Source organism: Microtus ochrogaster, chromosome 21 (assembly GCF_000317375.1).
Source record: "Microtus ochrogaster isolate Prairie Vole_2 chromosome 21, MicOch1.0, whole genome shotgun sequence".
Lineage (NCBI taxonomy): Eukaryota > Metazoa > Chordata > Mammalia > Rodentia > Cricetidae > Microtus > Microtus ochrogaster.
Window position 1 is genome coordinate 22,920,059 of NC_022022.1, and position 17,113 is coordinate 22,937,171.

The 17,113-nt window shown below is 40.3% G+C and overlaps 1 protein-coding gene across 50 annotated transcripts in view; it reads right to left on the reverse strand.

Moving 5' to 3' along the window:
* The window catches only part of Ank2 (ankyrin 2), a 530,016-nt gene that overhangs the window by 163,888 nt on the left and 349,015 nt on the right, over positions 1-17,113 (reverse strand). For all 50 annotated transcript variants that reach the window (XM_026783964.1, XM_013349981.2, XM_013349975.2 and 47 more), the window contains one exon: positions 2,437-2,538. In XM_026783964.1, coding sequence (XP_026639765.1) covers positions 2,437-2,538 — 102 coding nt within the window. The remainder of the gene's footprint in view (positions 1-2,436; positions 2,539-17,113) is intronic.

The following is a 17,113-nucleotide window of genomic DNA, read 5'->3' on the forward strand; positions in this document are numbered from 1 at the left end:
ATTTTGGCTTCAATAACTGCCGCTTCCATCCACATATGAATTTAGAAATTATTTTCAGTTTTACATTTTATTTGAATTTTAGTAGAGTTCTTAGTAACTGTGGTAGAATTTCTGGTGATGTCCCCTGCCTGCCACCATGTGGCAGATGTCCATGCCAGCTTAACTCTGCATGCCCCACCCCCCACCCCCGTTTCTGAACACCTTCCTCCTGACAGCTGGGTTTACAGCTTGCCTCCCTGAGCTTTGTTGTAACTGTAATCAAAGGGTCCAGGAGCTGTTGTTGGAGCCTGTTCCCGAGTTCCTTCACTAACAGGATGAAGACCCTAGAGGACACCTGGATAGTGACATGTGGCAACTCCCATTGGGCTCTCCCAATGCTTTAGTGACACAACTGGGGAAGAAATGAATAAATGGGAATAAATGGGAATTTAGGAAGATAATAATTTGGGAATGATAAATAACCAGGCTGCATTTTATAAAGTATTCGAGAGATTTACTGATTTCAGTATTATAGAGCAAGACTTCTTAACCTTCTTACACTTTTGACCCCTTTCTACTCAAGTAATTTTCATGGAACTCTGAGTACGTATAGAAATATAAAGTGGGTACATAAATCATGCATTTCCTAATAATGAAGCATGAGGAGATTTATTTTAAGGTAGTTTTGTATTTTACCATTTACTAAAGATGAAGGTACATCTGTGCTCCACTGAGAGAGATGTGCTTGTTTATGTTTACAGGAAAGTTAAATCTTGGCTGAATATTTGATAAATGAAGATCTTTAGATACTCTGGTTTTATCTATCTATCTATCTATCTATCTATCTATCTATCTATCTATCTATCTATCTATCTAACTATCTATTTGTTTTTGTTTTGGGGGGCAGGGTTTCTCTATTTGGCCATGGCTGTCCTTAGAACCTGCTTTGGAGACCACCTGCCTATGCCTGTGCCACCATCACCTGGCAGGTACTCTGATTTTATAGTCGCCAGTTCTGACAACGCCATCTCATATGAGTACATACTGGAAAATTGGAGAAATATGTTTGGTATCATTTCTGAAACCATTGAAAATTCTGTCCCTAAACACAGCTCAAAAATTCTTTTAATGCTTTTTTTAAATGAAACTAAGTTCAGGAATTCATATGGCAATTTTAAAAACCAAACATTCTAATACAATATAATACAGAGACATACTAATTTGACACTGGCATGCTGAAGAGATAGCGGTAGGGAAATATTTAAAGTCTTCTTTTTATAATTAAACTACTATATTTCTTTATGAGAAGAAAACTTTGCAAATGTTCAGGTTGTGGCCTCTCCAGAGGCCAAAGTGCTCATGCTGTGCGTCTAGGACCATGGCTGAAGAGAAGAAGCTCTGCCGCAGTGCAGAGAAAGTGTGAGAGAAACAGTTTGGGTTCATTATCATTTGATTTCAATTGATGCTGGTTATTTCACATCCCAGAGCCTTTTCTTGTTAAGAACTTTTTGTGACAGCACATTCACTTCTATACCTTGCACGGGTCACAAGCCACAGCTTAGGGAGCTTGTGTCCAGAGATTTAAGAAAAGTGGGCCAAATGCATAGGAGGATGGAGCAACAGCATCCAAGCACTCCTGGATCATTTGAAATCAGAAAATAACCTCACATAAACATGATATTAATACTTAGCTTTTCATCTTACTGTCTCTCTCTGTTTCTGTGTCTCTCTCTGTCTCTGTCTCTCTCTCTCTCACACACACACACCACCACCACCATCACCACCACCACAAACAACAACAGCAACAAAAACACCATCACCAATAACAACATTTACAAACTATAGGATTACTGGGGTCTCCTAGACACTTTAACTTATGGTACAAAAACCTTCATCAAAATGTCAAGAAAATATCAGTACTCTTGGGGGAAAATAATATCAAAAATAAATAATTTTATCCCTAATTAATAATCCAGACACTTGATTTAAACTAATATAGTAATTTTCTATGTCCTCAGAATTAACCATATTTCTATACCGGTGTTGTTTTCAGGTTTTTTTTGTTGTGTGACTTTTGTTTGTTTGAAACACTGTCTTACGCAGGTAGCCCAGGCTGGCCTTGACCTCACTGTGTAGCTGAGGATGAACTTTAACAAGTTATAATACATCATTCTTGACTAATTAACATATCAGATCAGGAGGGTCACATCATTTCAGAAGAAAATACTGATACTGAATTTATTTTTTTTTTCTATACTTCACTAGAAATAGCAATTCTAAAACCCAACCCTGGCACTTCAAAAGTTGGGAAATTGCTAAAAATTGGCTTGGATCAAGACCGACTTCCTGCTACCTCAGTAAATCGATAGGAACAGAAAAGAGCCCTGTGCTCTGAGACTCTGCCTGGATCTTGGGTGCTTCCTGATCCACGGGCCAAAGCCTGTCCCCCACACTTACCTGGTTGCAGGTGTTGATGTCAATGCCCCCCTTTAGATACTCCACAACTTTGTCCAGGTTGCCTGCTCTGGCAGCACGGAGGAAGCTGGCATTGCTGTCAGACTGGAAGAGAAAAGAAAAGACCTTTGGTGAATCAAGCTGAACATCAAATGCACCAGCTACAGCAAGTGTTGACACTACACATAGACAAGCTTTGGCTGAGAAACGTTTCGGTGCCAGCTTTCAGACACTGAGCTACCATTCACAGCATGAGGCAGCAACCACACCGTGGCTTGTGGATGTCGCTATAGATGGGAAAGACACTCTGTACATACAAGAATACAAAGGAACCGTTAAAATGAAAATGACCATTACTGCTTTATTCCAAACCTTCAGCCAATTCAAGGATGAATTTACACTATGCAAAATTCCACTAAATTCCACTGAATCTAAAATATTCTATTATTTTTTCATGCTTGGGTGTTGTGTGCAACGGTGTTTACATGTGTATGAGTGGCCCTGTGAACAGGTCTGCACAAAAATATGTGCTCACGGAGGCCTGGATTTGATGGATTTGATGTGAGGTGTCTTGCTCCATCACCACCACCCTATGTTCTACTTTCCTTATGGAGGAAGGATCTGGCCATTGAACTGAGAGCTCACCAATGACTTAATCAACCAAGCCTGCTTGCCCTGGGTTCCTCTGTCTCCTCCTCCCCGGTATTGGGACTCCCATCATGCCTGCTAAGATCTTTATGTGGGTTCTGGGGATCCTAGTTCTGGTCCTCGGCTAGTGTGGCACGTGCTTTGTGCACTGGACTATATCCACAGCCCCTGTTCATTTGCTTTCTCATTGGGATTTTAGTGAATGGATACGGAGCCTGATGGAAAATTTTTTTAAAAAAAGAAGTTTAAAACTAGATGCAGCAAAAGCTGCTTGGGTTCCTCTTTCTTTCTTTCTCTACTGTTAGATTCCAGATGACTCAGAGGAAGGACACTGAGTCGGGGTCACTCCTGTCATCCAGCCTCACATTGGGAGAATAAGGAGCTTTGCAGAGGAGGAAAGCATCAGTTGGCAGGTGTGGACTGGGCTGATGCAAATTTTGTCCTCCTAGTGATTCAGGGAAAACACTATCAAATGTAATCCAGCTGACATAATACCAGACTGAAATGCCCTGGTAAAGATGATAGCTCTCTGGATGGAGACTTTTGTTTTAAGGTTTTCATCTTCCCACAGTCTCCTCAACTCTGGTCCTGGGAAAATCAGCTGTATTTGCCTCGTGAAAAGTCTAGAGAACTGTTCCAAAGGCAGAGTTACAACCATCGCCCCGGGGCTTGGATAAATATTCTGACTTTTAAACCTTAACATAATAATGACAAAAAACTTTTTGTCAAGGTTAAAGACATTTATATAACTATTATAAATTTCTTGTGGTATACTATCTGACCAAGGAGAAGAGGGGCCTGAAGAGGGATGTAATTCACATATTTGGATGTGAGCACTGAGTTTGATAACTTCTGTTTTCTTTCAGGTTTAACAACACTCCCCTTAGCAAAATGCATAGCCTCTTTCCCTCAAAGAAGACGACGCTTGGCAGGGATTCTTGGCACACTCTGTCAAAGCTGTTTTTTTAAATTTGTGAGGATGGGCAGGTAATAGAAATGGGAACATTTTCTCAGGGAGTTTCAAATACATGATTGCTTGCACATTGCTAAGTGATTTAAACTCAGGAACCCTGAAAACCCAAGAACTGAATGATCTCACATCAGTCTGAATATCTTTGGGTTACAGGTTTCCAAGTCAGCCAGATGCTTAAAGGGGGAACAGCATGGCCGAAATCCAGACACCCAGAATTCATGTTCTGTCTCTTTGGAGATGCCTCACGGTGTGACTAGTGTGGGAACTTTCTCCTTCCCGGGATGCCTCGCTTCTCCTTCCCAGGATGTCTCGTTCTACATCCTTCCTGAAAGTCATGCCCATGGCAGAGAGCCCTGAGTCCATCTGCAATGCAGCGACTGAATTATGACTCACTTCAAAATGCTTCTTCTATGAAATTATTTTGCTGTTTTTAGCTAATGTTGAAAACTCCTATGGGGTTTTCCCCCTCTGAGTTTCTTGCTACAAGTAAGTAAAACTTGATGTGCCACATGGCACTATGAAGAGCACACAATAAATCTTATTTTTTGCTATAAATCAATAAAAATAACATAAAGTCCCACATGTAAACTTTAAAAGTACTATTATGTAAACAAAAATTTTCCAAATTAGATTCATTATAAATTGTACTAAAAACTGAGCAAAGGAAATACTTACAATTTGTGCAAGAAGCAAATCATTGTAGGTAAGATTTACTGAGTGTTTACTGTGGGCCAAGAAAAGAGCTAACGGAGTCATACGCATCGAATAATCAAGATTCATAGTAAGACCATAAAGAATGGTGTATCATTTTGAGGGAAGAGGTCTAGAAAGTTTCTTATGTCATAGGATTACTCGGGGATAGGGGAAGATTCGAGATTTATTTCACATTTATCAGACTCAGAGTCAGAAACCTTCTCTGCTATTACATCCCCAGCAATGCAAATTTCCGAAGTAGAAAACAGTACAGATTCCCCCACTTCAGCAGGACCACACACGACCATGGTCTACAAGTCCTCCCTAAACCCTGTCATTTATGTGCCCATAGGAAATGCCTCCTGGCTACACCTAGTGCTATTTGCAACTAGCAAAAACTAAACTCAAGATCTGGGTGAGAAAGCCCCAGAAACTCCTTCATTTGCAAATGAGGGGGAAAGTGGGAAAGTAAAAGGGAGTTGATGGGGCTGGAGAGAGGGCTCCCTGCCTAAACAACACTCGCTGCTCTTCCAGAAGACCAATGTCTGGTGCCCGGCACCCACATTCGGCAGCATACAACCAATTGTGACTCCAGTTCCCGGGTACCCCGTACCCTATTCTGGCCTTTGTGTGCACACACACACACAGGGCATATATTCACACAAATACACATGTATACATAAACACAAATCAATCTTTTATTTTTAGGAGACATCTGTTACATGTCTCTTCGTGTCTCTAGGGCTCCAATACAGCAAAAGATCAAGTTGCGTTTTCTTCTTAGAGAAACAAGCAAAAAAATGCAGTAAACAAGCCAGGGCAGAGGGAGAGACCATCCTGAAAGCACAGGACATCAGGGCAGAAGCTGAGATAGACTGAAGACCACAGTGAACACCAGGAAGTCCACAAGGTCCTCTGCCAAACTTGTCTGAAGAATGGGCAGCTGGCAGGTGCTTTTGTTGTTACAGAGTATCAAGTGTTCTTAACTGGTTCTCTTTTCCCAGTTAAATTTTTTTAAAATGGATACAAGTTCAAGACTTAGAGCAAAACTCTGAAATTTTAGCAAATAATATATGTAACAATTGTGCCATCCTGCCAGGAACCTCTAAGGCAGTTTAATACATGTGAGATTCTCCTTCCACCCCATTGGAGAACTTAGTTTTCCCCAAGTGAGAAAATGCATTAAATGAAATGGTTATTATCATATGGTTTAAGAGCATGAATTTCAGAGAAACCCTGTCCTGAAAAAACAAACAAACAAAAAACATGAATTATCAGGACAGAATTAAAATAAACTCCCAAAATTTGTATGTAGAAAAAAATACTATTCTGAAGTTCAAATTCATACCCTTACACAGAAATATGTATTCTCTTTCTTGCACAACATTGACAAATACACATGTCAATACACTGTGTCCTACAATGAGGTCAGTCTGTGGTTACAGTTCTTGACAAAACAGCTTTTGACAGCAGGAGCATGGTTACCTTTAATCAATAAGGAGATAAAAGAGGATTCAAACACACAGAGAGACAGAGACAGAGAGAGAAGACAGAGACAGAGACAGAAAGACAAGAGAGGGGAGAAGAAGACAGGAGGGGAGGGGAGGGAAGGGGGATTTTTGTCAGTCTGTCTGTCCCATCGCTTATGAAAAGAAAAGTAGAGCTTTTAAATCAAGGCTGAGCATGAAGAAAGCAAACTTTCAAAACGGTTTACTTTATTCAGTCAGGAACATTCTTACATCAAAGCTCAATAAAGGAAAAAGGAAGCAATGGCAACTCCTTTGGGAGAAGGTCTAGACACACCAGGGACTAACCCCTCTTTCTGCTCTGCTACTTTGTGTCTGTCCCTAGGACTCTTACACCCTACAACCAACTGTACCTCAGCCTGTAAAGCTCCACTCCCAGGAAGGAAGACAAATGTTCAGTTCTGCCTGAATATTTTAATAAGCAGCATATGGTTGTCATTAAGTGCACCCGCTTTGTAACTCTCACAGGACATCTCCAGCCAAAAAAGAAAAGCTTCCTCTCCAATTTGTCTTGACACAGTTCCATTTTTGTATCCGAGCATCAGCAAAATAGGATTTTTCTCGCACCCAGCATGAGGAGGAATGTGTGTTCCCAAGGCCAATTATATCCTAAAGGAATGCTCCACCAAAGGTTCGGAGCCCATGACTACCCAGATTTGAAAATAATTTCACTTATTTTTAGATTATTTCAATACTAAACAAGGAAAATAAAGCATGCTGCAGGTCATGTCGCTGGCTAGCCTATGACAGAGCACAAACAGATTATTTGGTATTTGTTTTTCTAAATCAGTGCCTAACAAGAGAAATCTAGAGGGCATGTGTGGATGGTTTTGGTTTTGTATTTATTCATTCATTCATTCATTCATTCATTTATATTTATTGTGTGTGTGTGTGTGCACGTGCACACACGTGTTTGTGTCTATGTGTGTGTTCTATGTAAAAAAGTTTTGCTGTGGTACAGAGAGAGAATGCTCTGACAGTTTGGTCCTGAGACAGGGCAGGATAGTCGAGAACCTGACAAACTGAAAGAGTCTGAAGGAAGTACAGCAGAAAGTGTGCACCGACATCGATGCTGACGTCGCCTCTGCATGGGCAACTTGCACAAACTTAGCAGCAAGGGCAGAAGAAACCCTCTGAGAAATGATTCTCAGTTTCAACTTCTACTTAGAAGCTGCTTGGGGTGAAACTCCTCCTTGACAGGTATGATATTCGTTCATTCTCTGTTCAACCTGTCTCGCCCACTTCCACACTGGACACAGCTGTAGGTAAGTATCCTAAGTCAGTAGGCACCTTGAGTTCCAGGAACAGCCAAACCTGCCTGCCTGGAACCCCCGGAAGAGGGCAATGATCTGATATGACAAGAAAGTGCCCAGAATCAGAAAGTGCGGAATCAGAATGAATATCCTCATGCAACAGCGATGACAGCTTTTGAGCCACCTTACAGAACTAGAACCAAGAAGATGATCAGTGGGATGGTGACTTGGCCAGCCCTCCTTAATTACGTGACCTCTCACCCCAATACGACCCCAAATTAAATAAGACACACGTGTCAGTACCTTGAAGATGAACTTGGATCACTATTTTTTCCTGTACTCAAGTATTGATTAAATACCTCTGTCTGCTTTTGCTCTTATTTGTTTAGTTAGTATAGAAGGGCAGGTGCCTAGGCTTAGGGGTGCAGGAGCTCAGGCTTTTGCCCAAAATTCAAGTTACCATAGAGTTTACTGAGTTCCGTGGTTTTAATATACTATTAACACTGAAATGACGCTGGGGATCATAAATCGTCTTTTATACTTTAAAATGAACAAATCCATTATTTAAGACTGACAGAGACTGGAATGAGAGCGGGATTCAGGTGGCAGTCTTGAGCCTTAACAGAAGGACAAAGAACATCCATCCCCCTTTCAAGTTCCGTAAGTATACATCCCACCAACCCTCACGCAAGTCTCTGCTGACTGAAGGAAGTCACACAGTTTAAATCCTGTGGAATTTCACTTCCTGATTTGAGAAATCATTATAGCTTAGTAGAAACGCAGTCATTTACCAGGCAACCCTGTGATCGATGGCAACACAAAGTCAAGAAAACTTGGTGAAATATACTGGGAGGTGGGGATAATAATGTGAACACTAAGAAAATGAGCTGTACAATTAGGATTCTTGTTGTAGGTTCTTGGATCTCTGTTTAGAAACAGGGTCAGCTAAAACTCCCATTTCATCGATGATGGATTGTATGATATTGGTTTTTTAATATACTTGTTTTATCATGTTTATATGTGTCTGGGTGGATGGGAGTATACCACAAACATGTAGGAGTCCTCAAAGGTGAAGTCAGAAGAGGCATCAGATTCCCCGGAACTGGAGTTACAGACAGTTGTGAGCTACCATGTGGGCCCTGGGAACCCAATCTGGGACCTTGGAAAAAGTGGTAAGTATTCTTGACCACCAAATTGTCTCTCCAGGCCCATGATGGTACCAATTTCCGATCAAAAAACACACTTCCTAGAACTGCAGGGAAGATGTAACACCACATAGTCTGACTACAGGCACGGAAGAAACCTGCTGTTTGTTTCACAATCTGTGGCTTTTCCTGAAGGGGATGAATGCAAAAGAACATAAGGAAGCACATCACAGGCGTGCATACATGGTCTCGTTTAAGTCAGAAGGTTTTTGCCATGACCAAAACAGAGCACATGAATACACTCTGGGGTATATGGGTACAAAGAAACGAAAGGGATCTGGAACACAGGCTATCTCTCCAGTAGGGAGGATTCCACACACTCTCTTCTTAATATGTAGGCGTACATTTGCACAAGGATTATCACCAGATAAAGCTGCTATGTTCAATGTTTTTAGAAACTGGGAGTGATCAGAATACCTAACATTTAGGTTTGACTCCTTATGCAACACTTGAAAGTTTTGACTGAACTCAAAATGCTGTGTAAAGACAAGCAAAATGTACAAGTCCGAAATTGAATCTCATGGGTTTCCTATAATACTCTCTAACAGTTTCAAGAGTTAAAATAACACGGAAATCTGTACTTCATGTACCAACACTATAAAAAAAAAATGAGCCTCACATTTGGATTTTTTTCATCTTCTTTCCTTTCTTTATCTCTTTCTTCTTTGTTTCTTTCTTTCTCCTTTCTTTCTTCCTCTCTGCCTCTCTTTCTCCCCTTCTCCCCCCCCCCCTTTAGACAGTATCTCCTTGTGTTGGCTGTCCTGGAACTCACTATGTAGACAAGACTGGCCTCAATATTAAAAGCATATGCTACCACACCCAGATGGAAAAAAAAATTGTAAGATTTCTTTTTATTTCTAGTGTAATTGTTTGCCTACATGTGTATATTTATAGCACAGATGTTCCTGGTGCCCACAGAAGGGCAGAAAGGGGCATTAGAGCCCCTGCTACTGAATTTTCCAACAATTGTGGGTTATCATGTGAGTGCAGGGAACTGAAGACAGGTTGCAGCAAATAGCCAGGTGTGGGGCACTCGTCTGTAGTCCCAGCACTGAGGAGGCAGCGGCAAGTCCACTTCTGTGAGTTCGAAGCTAGCCTGGTTTACATAGCAAGATCCAGGTGGGCCATGGCTACAAAGTGAGACCCTGTTGTGGGAAAAGGTATGGCCTGCCCCACTGAGCCACCCCTCTTGCCCCTATGCTAAAAGTTCATTAACACATCTACATTCTGTTGAAGTCTAAACAGTCCTCAGACATCAGCTAAGGGTCTTCAATTAATATTCATTGGACAATAAGGAAATATGTCTTTTTCTTTTGTTTTAGGATCTTATGTATTGTAGGTTGGCTTTGAGCCTATTATGTAGCAAAAGAAAAAAGTGCCTCCACTCCTGGATGGGTGGAGTCATAAGCATACTCCACCTCACTTGGTTTATGTGATTCTGAGACTAATCCTCATTACTCCTTGCATGTGAAGCAAGCAATCTATCAAATGAGCTATATCACCAGCCCTCAAAATTATATATGTACAAATCCTATCCTTAACCATGCTCCTAATTTCCAATCAGCCAGGCATCTTCGCTAAGAAAGTTTTTACCAGCATCAACCCAACGTGCACTGGATGAATGCATGAAAGCGTCCATCCAACTTCCACGAAAGGTATACAAATGTAAACAAATTCAAAGGAATTCCCTTTCGGATGTTCACTGTTGGTTTTGTAGTTGAATAATAATCAACTCTAACGGCTCTTGTTCAGGGATAAAGAGAGAATTATGCTACAACAGTCTGCTTGACAATTTAAGATACGTGCGAATGAAATGCTTTCCGGTCCCTGACTAATCAGCGGGTTAAGATATTGCAGCGTATTTCCCAGGCAAGACATTAAAGTTTACCCCAACACAATACTTAAAGACGAGGCTAAATGGACCTAAATTAAGCTTCATCTCCCTTTATGTGCTTTACAATTCTCATGATATGAAAGAAAGAGACCCAATCAAGTGAAAATATCTTTCATGGGTGTTTTATTGCGCTAGATGTCCTGCGGTGCTAATTCACGACCGCCCCCTTGAGACAGGCAAAGCGATTTTGGTCCCCATTGGTCTGATTACTCTCTGGCTTCAGAGACCATATGCTCAAAAGCAGACATCCATCAGTCAGAGTGGCTTTGTGGTGCCTACCGTGCCCCCCGCCCCAGCTCAATCTCACCTAGATTGCTCTTTTCACATTGAATTATTCAAGGTTGAAGCAAACATCAAGTCTTGAAGGAAAAGTCGCCCAGTGACTTCCCTGACATTATCACCTCCATTTTAAAAGAACCTGCACAGGCTTTTCCATTGCAATACATTTCCTTAGGCTCATGATTTCATGTGGCCCCAACGAGATGGACATGGAAATATAAACAGATTGAGATCTTCATTTATAACACCCGTGAATCTGCCTATAATTACCAGTGAGATTGCTTTTTCTTGAGGGTATCACTTAATTACAGCTGAATAACCACTCATCATAATTGCAGGACTCAAAATAAAATTCTGAACTCAAATTTTAATCTTTGACATTATTATATGTTATATAATATAACACAAAAACTGAAATTCATTATTTTTATGATATCATTTCTTGCCCCATAACAATATTTTATTTTCTGGGAATAATGGACCCACAAATTGTTCATGCAATTTTTGGAATTCTTGACTTTTTTTAAGTCTTTCTAATCATTAGGTATCTGAAGTTTCAGTATGGTAATTATGCTGTTTATTAGAAATCGTTTGTCTCTAAGCCCATTCATGGAACTGTTATTAAGTTCATTACCTCTATAAAATGTCGAGAGCCCATCTTTCTAATGTTCATTTAATTGTTGGAAACATATTCATGTATCCCATTTTCCAAAGCATGTGGGCTTTACAGGAGGATGAAAGGCTCTGATATGTTTCTATAAATATGCAAACATTCAAACACTTGTGACATACATATTTACATACTACAGTCCACATGGATGCTCAATACAAAAAACGAAGACGAAACCAGAATTCTAGCATGCCAGAATTATGGCAAATTAAACATATAAAATTCCTTTCCATCAGTTTCTTTACCTTAACCACATTGCTCCAATATAAAGAGATCTAACGCTAACTTTAAAACAAAAAAAGAAAATCGCATACATGTGTTCCATATGATGAGGGAACTATTCCCCAGTGTGACTCACTAAGTTAAGGTGTATGAAATTCCTGACAGGATTCATAGTTGTACCAATCTAAACGTACGCACATTGGAAAACAAGAGTATCCCATTTAGAAATAAAGAAATTAAGTTAATCAAGTAAGTATTTCAAGAGCAAATGGTTAAAATTAACTAGTCATTAACACCAAGTTATTTTGCCGATAGTTGATTATTTCCAAAGCATGTACTCTGTGCCAGATGGTTACATGTTCGAGGTTAAATGAAGAGAGGATCCAACCTCGGAATGATCAATATTTTCACATACATAAAAATAGGGACAACATGTTGTATTTGATTGTATTTCAGGGTTCTGAAGATGTTGGGTGAAATCATGGCTGGCACAGAACCGGCAGGTGCAGTGTCATAGAAACAACAAAGGGCTCACTGCGCTGCTTCTAGAAGGGACCACAGATGACCTGCCCATACCTATAAGAGAGGCGGAAGCCAGGCGTTGGTGGCGCACGCCTTTAATCCCAGCACTCGGGAGGCAGAGGCAGGCGAATCTCTGTGAGTTCGAGACCACCCTGGTCTACAGAGCTAGTTCCAGGACAGGCTCCAAAGCCACAGAGAAACCCTGTCTCGAAAAAAAAAAAAAAAAAAAAAAAAAAAAAAAAAAAGAGAGGCGGAAAGTTCTGATTGACAGAACAGAAATTCTCCACGTGGCTGTGTGCATGTGTACTCGAGAAACTGAGAACTCAGAACACACTGAGACGCCACAGCTGTCATTTTCCCGTGAAGCCACGACATAACTGAGATACCACTTCCTCCTCATAGGGTAAGGCCTGCTGACTTTCCAAACTTAATCCCCCTGTGCCATTAATTTCAATCATCATAAACGGCTTGTACAATTTAAGTTTCACTCTCTGCTGCTCCTGAAAGCGAGAGCATGTAATCTGACACCCAAAGTGTAAAAGATAAAATGGGAAATTGGTTTAGAAAAGAATGTGTTTGATAAATGACAATATGTAATACACGCAGTGGGTAAGAGGCTTCGAAAATCAAGTGTCCTAAACTCACAAAGCCTTCAGCACCCCCCCCCCTTTAACATTTAGCTTATACTACAAAGCTAATTCTGTTGCAACTCAGTAAAAACCCATAAAGTTTCAGAAGAAGGTTGTGGGGGGGGGGTGCTTGTTCACAACTAGTAACAAGCAAAAACTACACTCGAGGCCAAATTTCACTTAGTTGACACAACACATTTTCATTATTGAGCACGGATGGAGAACGAGATAGCAGATCCGCTCTGTCCCAGGAAATTGTAAAAGTAAGAGATACTGAGAACTTCGCGGAGAGAGTACCGCAATCCTGTCATTTCTGGCCAGTGGCGTGCAAAAGGGGAAACCACCAGGGGAAACACGGCCTGGCAAGGTTACAGGGCCACTCTTAGGTCTGTGCCGCTAGGCATGAACCACTTGTATTTTCCAAGTTTCCTCACCAGTGGTATGCATTGTTTTCTAACTGTGTTTCCCCACCAATACAGCCATGAAGTCATCACTGCCTGCGTCAAGCAGACACTGACCGATGCCTTCCTTCTGTGGTTTCAATTTTAAGCATAAGAATGATAATTAATTACAATGTGTTTTATGTACTGAACTTGTTTTAAGGGAACACTCGCCAAACACCAAATCGAGCAATCATGTGTAATCATTTTACAAGAATGTGTGGGTGTATGCAGATACAGATATATAGATATAGATGCAGTTTTTGTGATTTGTTCATGTTAAATATTTTCTCCACAAATGTAACATCCTGATAGAAGTCTGTCTTCCCTATAGCCCTCTATCTATCCCTGAGACTTAAGACGCAACCTGTTTAGTGTGCACGTTTGGACTGTGCCACTAGATTCTCAGAGCCTTGACAGAATAAGCAATACACACTCATGCATTTCTTTCTAGTACCCTGTAACTAGGCACAACGTGAACAGCTAGTCTCACTACATAACAAATACATTCATAATCTTATTTAATAATCCTCATAAGCTTCTCAAGGGAAAAAGCCCAGGCTTGGTGGAATTGTGCCACTTGCCCGTGGATTGGAGGAGGGGGTAGAAAATGATAGAACTGAGATTAAATCCAGTCTTGCTGGAGGGACCCCCCCATTTATCACCACTGTCCCCAGATCCCTGCATAAGTTCTGACCATTAATCATCTGTTGACTGGAGAACAGGTGGCTACTACCACATTTCCTGGCTCAGCGTTCATTCTGATCCTCTGGTGCCCGATTCCCTTTCTCGTCTTGCAGAAAAGTCAGCAATTTCATCTGTATCCAGAATGAAAATATTTCCTTTTTTTTTTTTTTGTGATGAGGCTAACCCAAGAGTTGGAAATCCAAAGGACCTGATTGCCTTATCTCAAAATGCTACTGTGTGCTATGCTCAAAACATAGGACTAGAATGTGATCATCACGATTATCACTGCTACCCTGGAAAGAAAAACCCTTCCCAACTGTGTTGCATTGGTGGCTTCAATGCTGCCACTTTAGTCTTCTGCTTCGGAGGCAGCATAATTTCTAGTGCACAGGCAGAAGTGTTTTCCTGAGTGGGACTGCTTCCAGAAGCGTCCAGAACCTCTCTCTACTGTTCTTAATTAACCGCTCCACCTGCTACTTAAAGGTTGGCCGCACTTTCAAGAAACGATAGGAGTAAAATTCCTTTTCTTACTAAAAAGTAAAAATGGATTTGTTAGTCATTCCTCCACACCGATCGAAAGTCTAAATTAAGGTGACATTAAATTAAATGGTTTGTTGCAAGCATAAGGAAATATTTAAAGGCATGTTCTTAAAAGAATGTGTGAGGCGTAGAAACAAAGTTATTTCACTCACTTTTCCTTTTAATAATCTCCCATATCTCAAAAAGGGTAGATAATTATAAATATACACACATACATACACACACAGCTCATAGAACACTTAAAAACTGAATTTTTAAAAAATGGCTAAAGTCACAATAGCTTATGACCTAATTTTAACAATTTATTTTGTCATATATTCTTTTTCAAAATTTTCTATAGACATATTCTATATGTGTATAGAGATGTTTTCACAAATTTGGGGTGATAACATTCCTTCTTTCACTTTAAAAAAAATAACTTTACCAAATAAGTATTGTATCTCCTGTGTAAAAAGGTTGGAACATATAATAAATCTAAATCTCATAACTGTATTACAGACAGATTTTTTTAGCTTTCTGCACCATTTATGCATAACTAGCTACTCTCATTGACTTTTATTATTTGAAACAATTTTATGACTAGAAAGTACTCGTTAAGTTTCTCTCTCTGCTTGACTGTAGCCTCCTGACATCCAATGATGTGACAATGACTTCAAGGGCTAGGGATGTGCACATTTCTGAGCGGCCTTGAGCTCGTCCTAAGAAAGGCAACCTCAGCACGATCTCACATTGCCTTGCCCCACTGACATTACAGTCTTGTGATCTGCCATGGCCTTCTCATTTCTGGAACATTTGGAAACTTAGTCATAAATTTACTGTCAACTACATGTGGCTTCTTTGATTTTTGTCTGTGTTTCCTTACAGTTTAAAATGCCTTTTGTTTTGAAAATATTTATAGAGACATTGTAAAATTCTGTTGTTTTATATAACCAAATTAATCTCTTTGTTATATAAAGTACAAAGTGTAAACTTCAACTTCTATGGGAGTTTGGTTTTTATTACTTTTACATTTTCGAGGCCTGAAATCAGTAAAACATTTCTCTATTTTCTTCTAGATTAATTTTTCCTCATTCTTATTTAACTCTTAATTATATGTGTGTGGAGAGAGGGTGAGTGACAAACATGCAATTTTTCAAGTGCGTAGAACTTCCCACTGCCCACAAATTACACATATGCCGTCTACTTTCTCTCACGTCTTTCTTCTTCCATTGCTCTTTGCTTAGAGGGCCAGCACAGCAGCAGGACATGCTGAGAACTGCTTTCCTAATCCTGCTTCTGTCTCTTTCCATGAACTGTGCGACTTAAGTCACCAAGTTCCAATAATCCTCACTTGGTTTATGAAAAATGGGGGGGGGGCAAGGACTGTGAGAATTAACATAGTTAGTATATGTCAATCCTTAAGAATGTAGTTCTAGTGTAGTAGAGAACCATGAAACGATGGTTTAAAACATGACTCACAAAGCTTCTGTGAGGAGTTATGAAAATTTATACTTGTTTAATTCTATACAGTGTACCAGAACAGAATCCAGGGATAACTAAGAATCAATAATGGGTAATTAATATGGTGTCCTACACACATTCCCACATCTCATGTTTTTATAATTCTGTTTTCTTTTCCTATGTTCCACCTCTAGGTCACCTTGTGATCCTATGGAGAATAGATATAGTCTCAGTAACAGATCAAGTTCTTAGACACAAAATAGGTGAGCACACTAACAACTTGGCTGAGCAATGCTCATGGCTGGTTTCTGGCACACAGCTGTAATTGAATGAACAATATGCAAAAATGAGAACTGCAATTGGCATGCACATCTGGATTGCTGTGTCATTCCTTAAGCATCACCAAAGCCAAGATTAGCTCTTTAATGTATGTCTGTACAAAGGGGAGGAAGGAAGAGAAGCGAGGGAGGGAGGGAGGGAGGGAAGAAGGAAGGAAGAAAGGAAGGAAGGAAGGAAGGAAGGAAGGAAGGAAGGAAGGAAGGAAGGAGGGAGGGAGGGAGGGAGGGAGGGAGGGAGGGAAGGAAGGAGGGACAAAAGAAGAAAAGGAGGAAAGGAGGCAGTAAGGAAAGAGGGAGAGAAGGAAGGAGACTTAATGGAATTCAATATTTATTATCTTGTAATGCATTGACTCAGTATTTAATCTTAAAGGCAATTAAAATAAATTATACAGACAATTTAAAAATATATGGAATGAAGAATTAAATAGAAAAGGGAAGGGAAAGGGCAGGTGAGGGAGACAGCTAAAACTAAAGAAAATTTGAGGGGCTCATATGGAAACCTACTAAAGTAGAAGCATCTTAAAATATAGACATATATGACTGGAAGGTGATGGTGCACCCTTTAATCCCAGCACTTGGGAGGCAGAGGCAGGTGGATCTCAGTGAGTTCAAAACCAGACTGGTCGACAAAGCAATTGTAGGACAGCCAGGATGATTATACAGATAAACCCTGTCTCAAAAAACATAAGAAGGAAGGAAGGATGGATGGATGGATGGATGG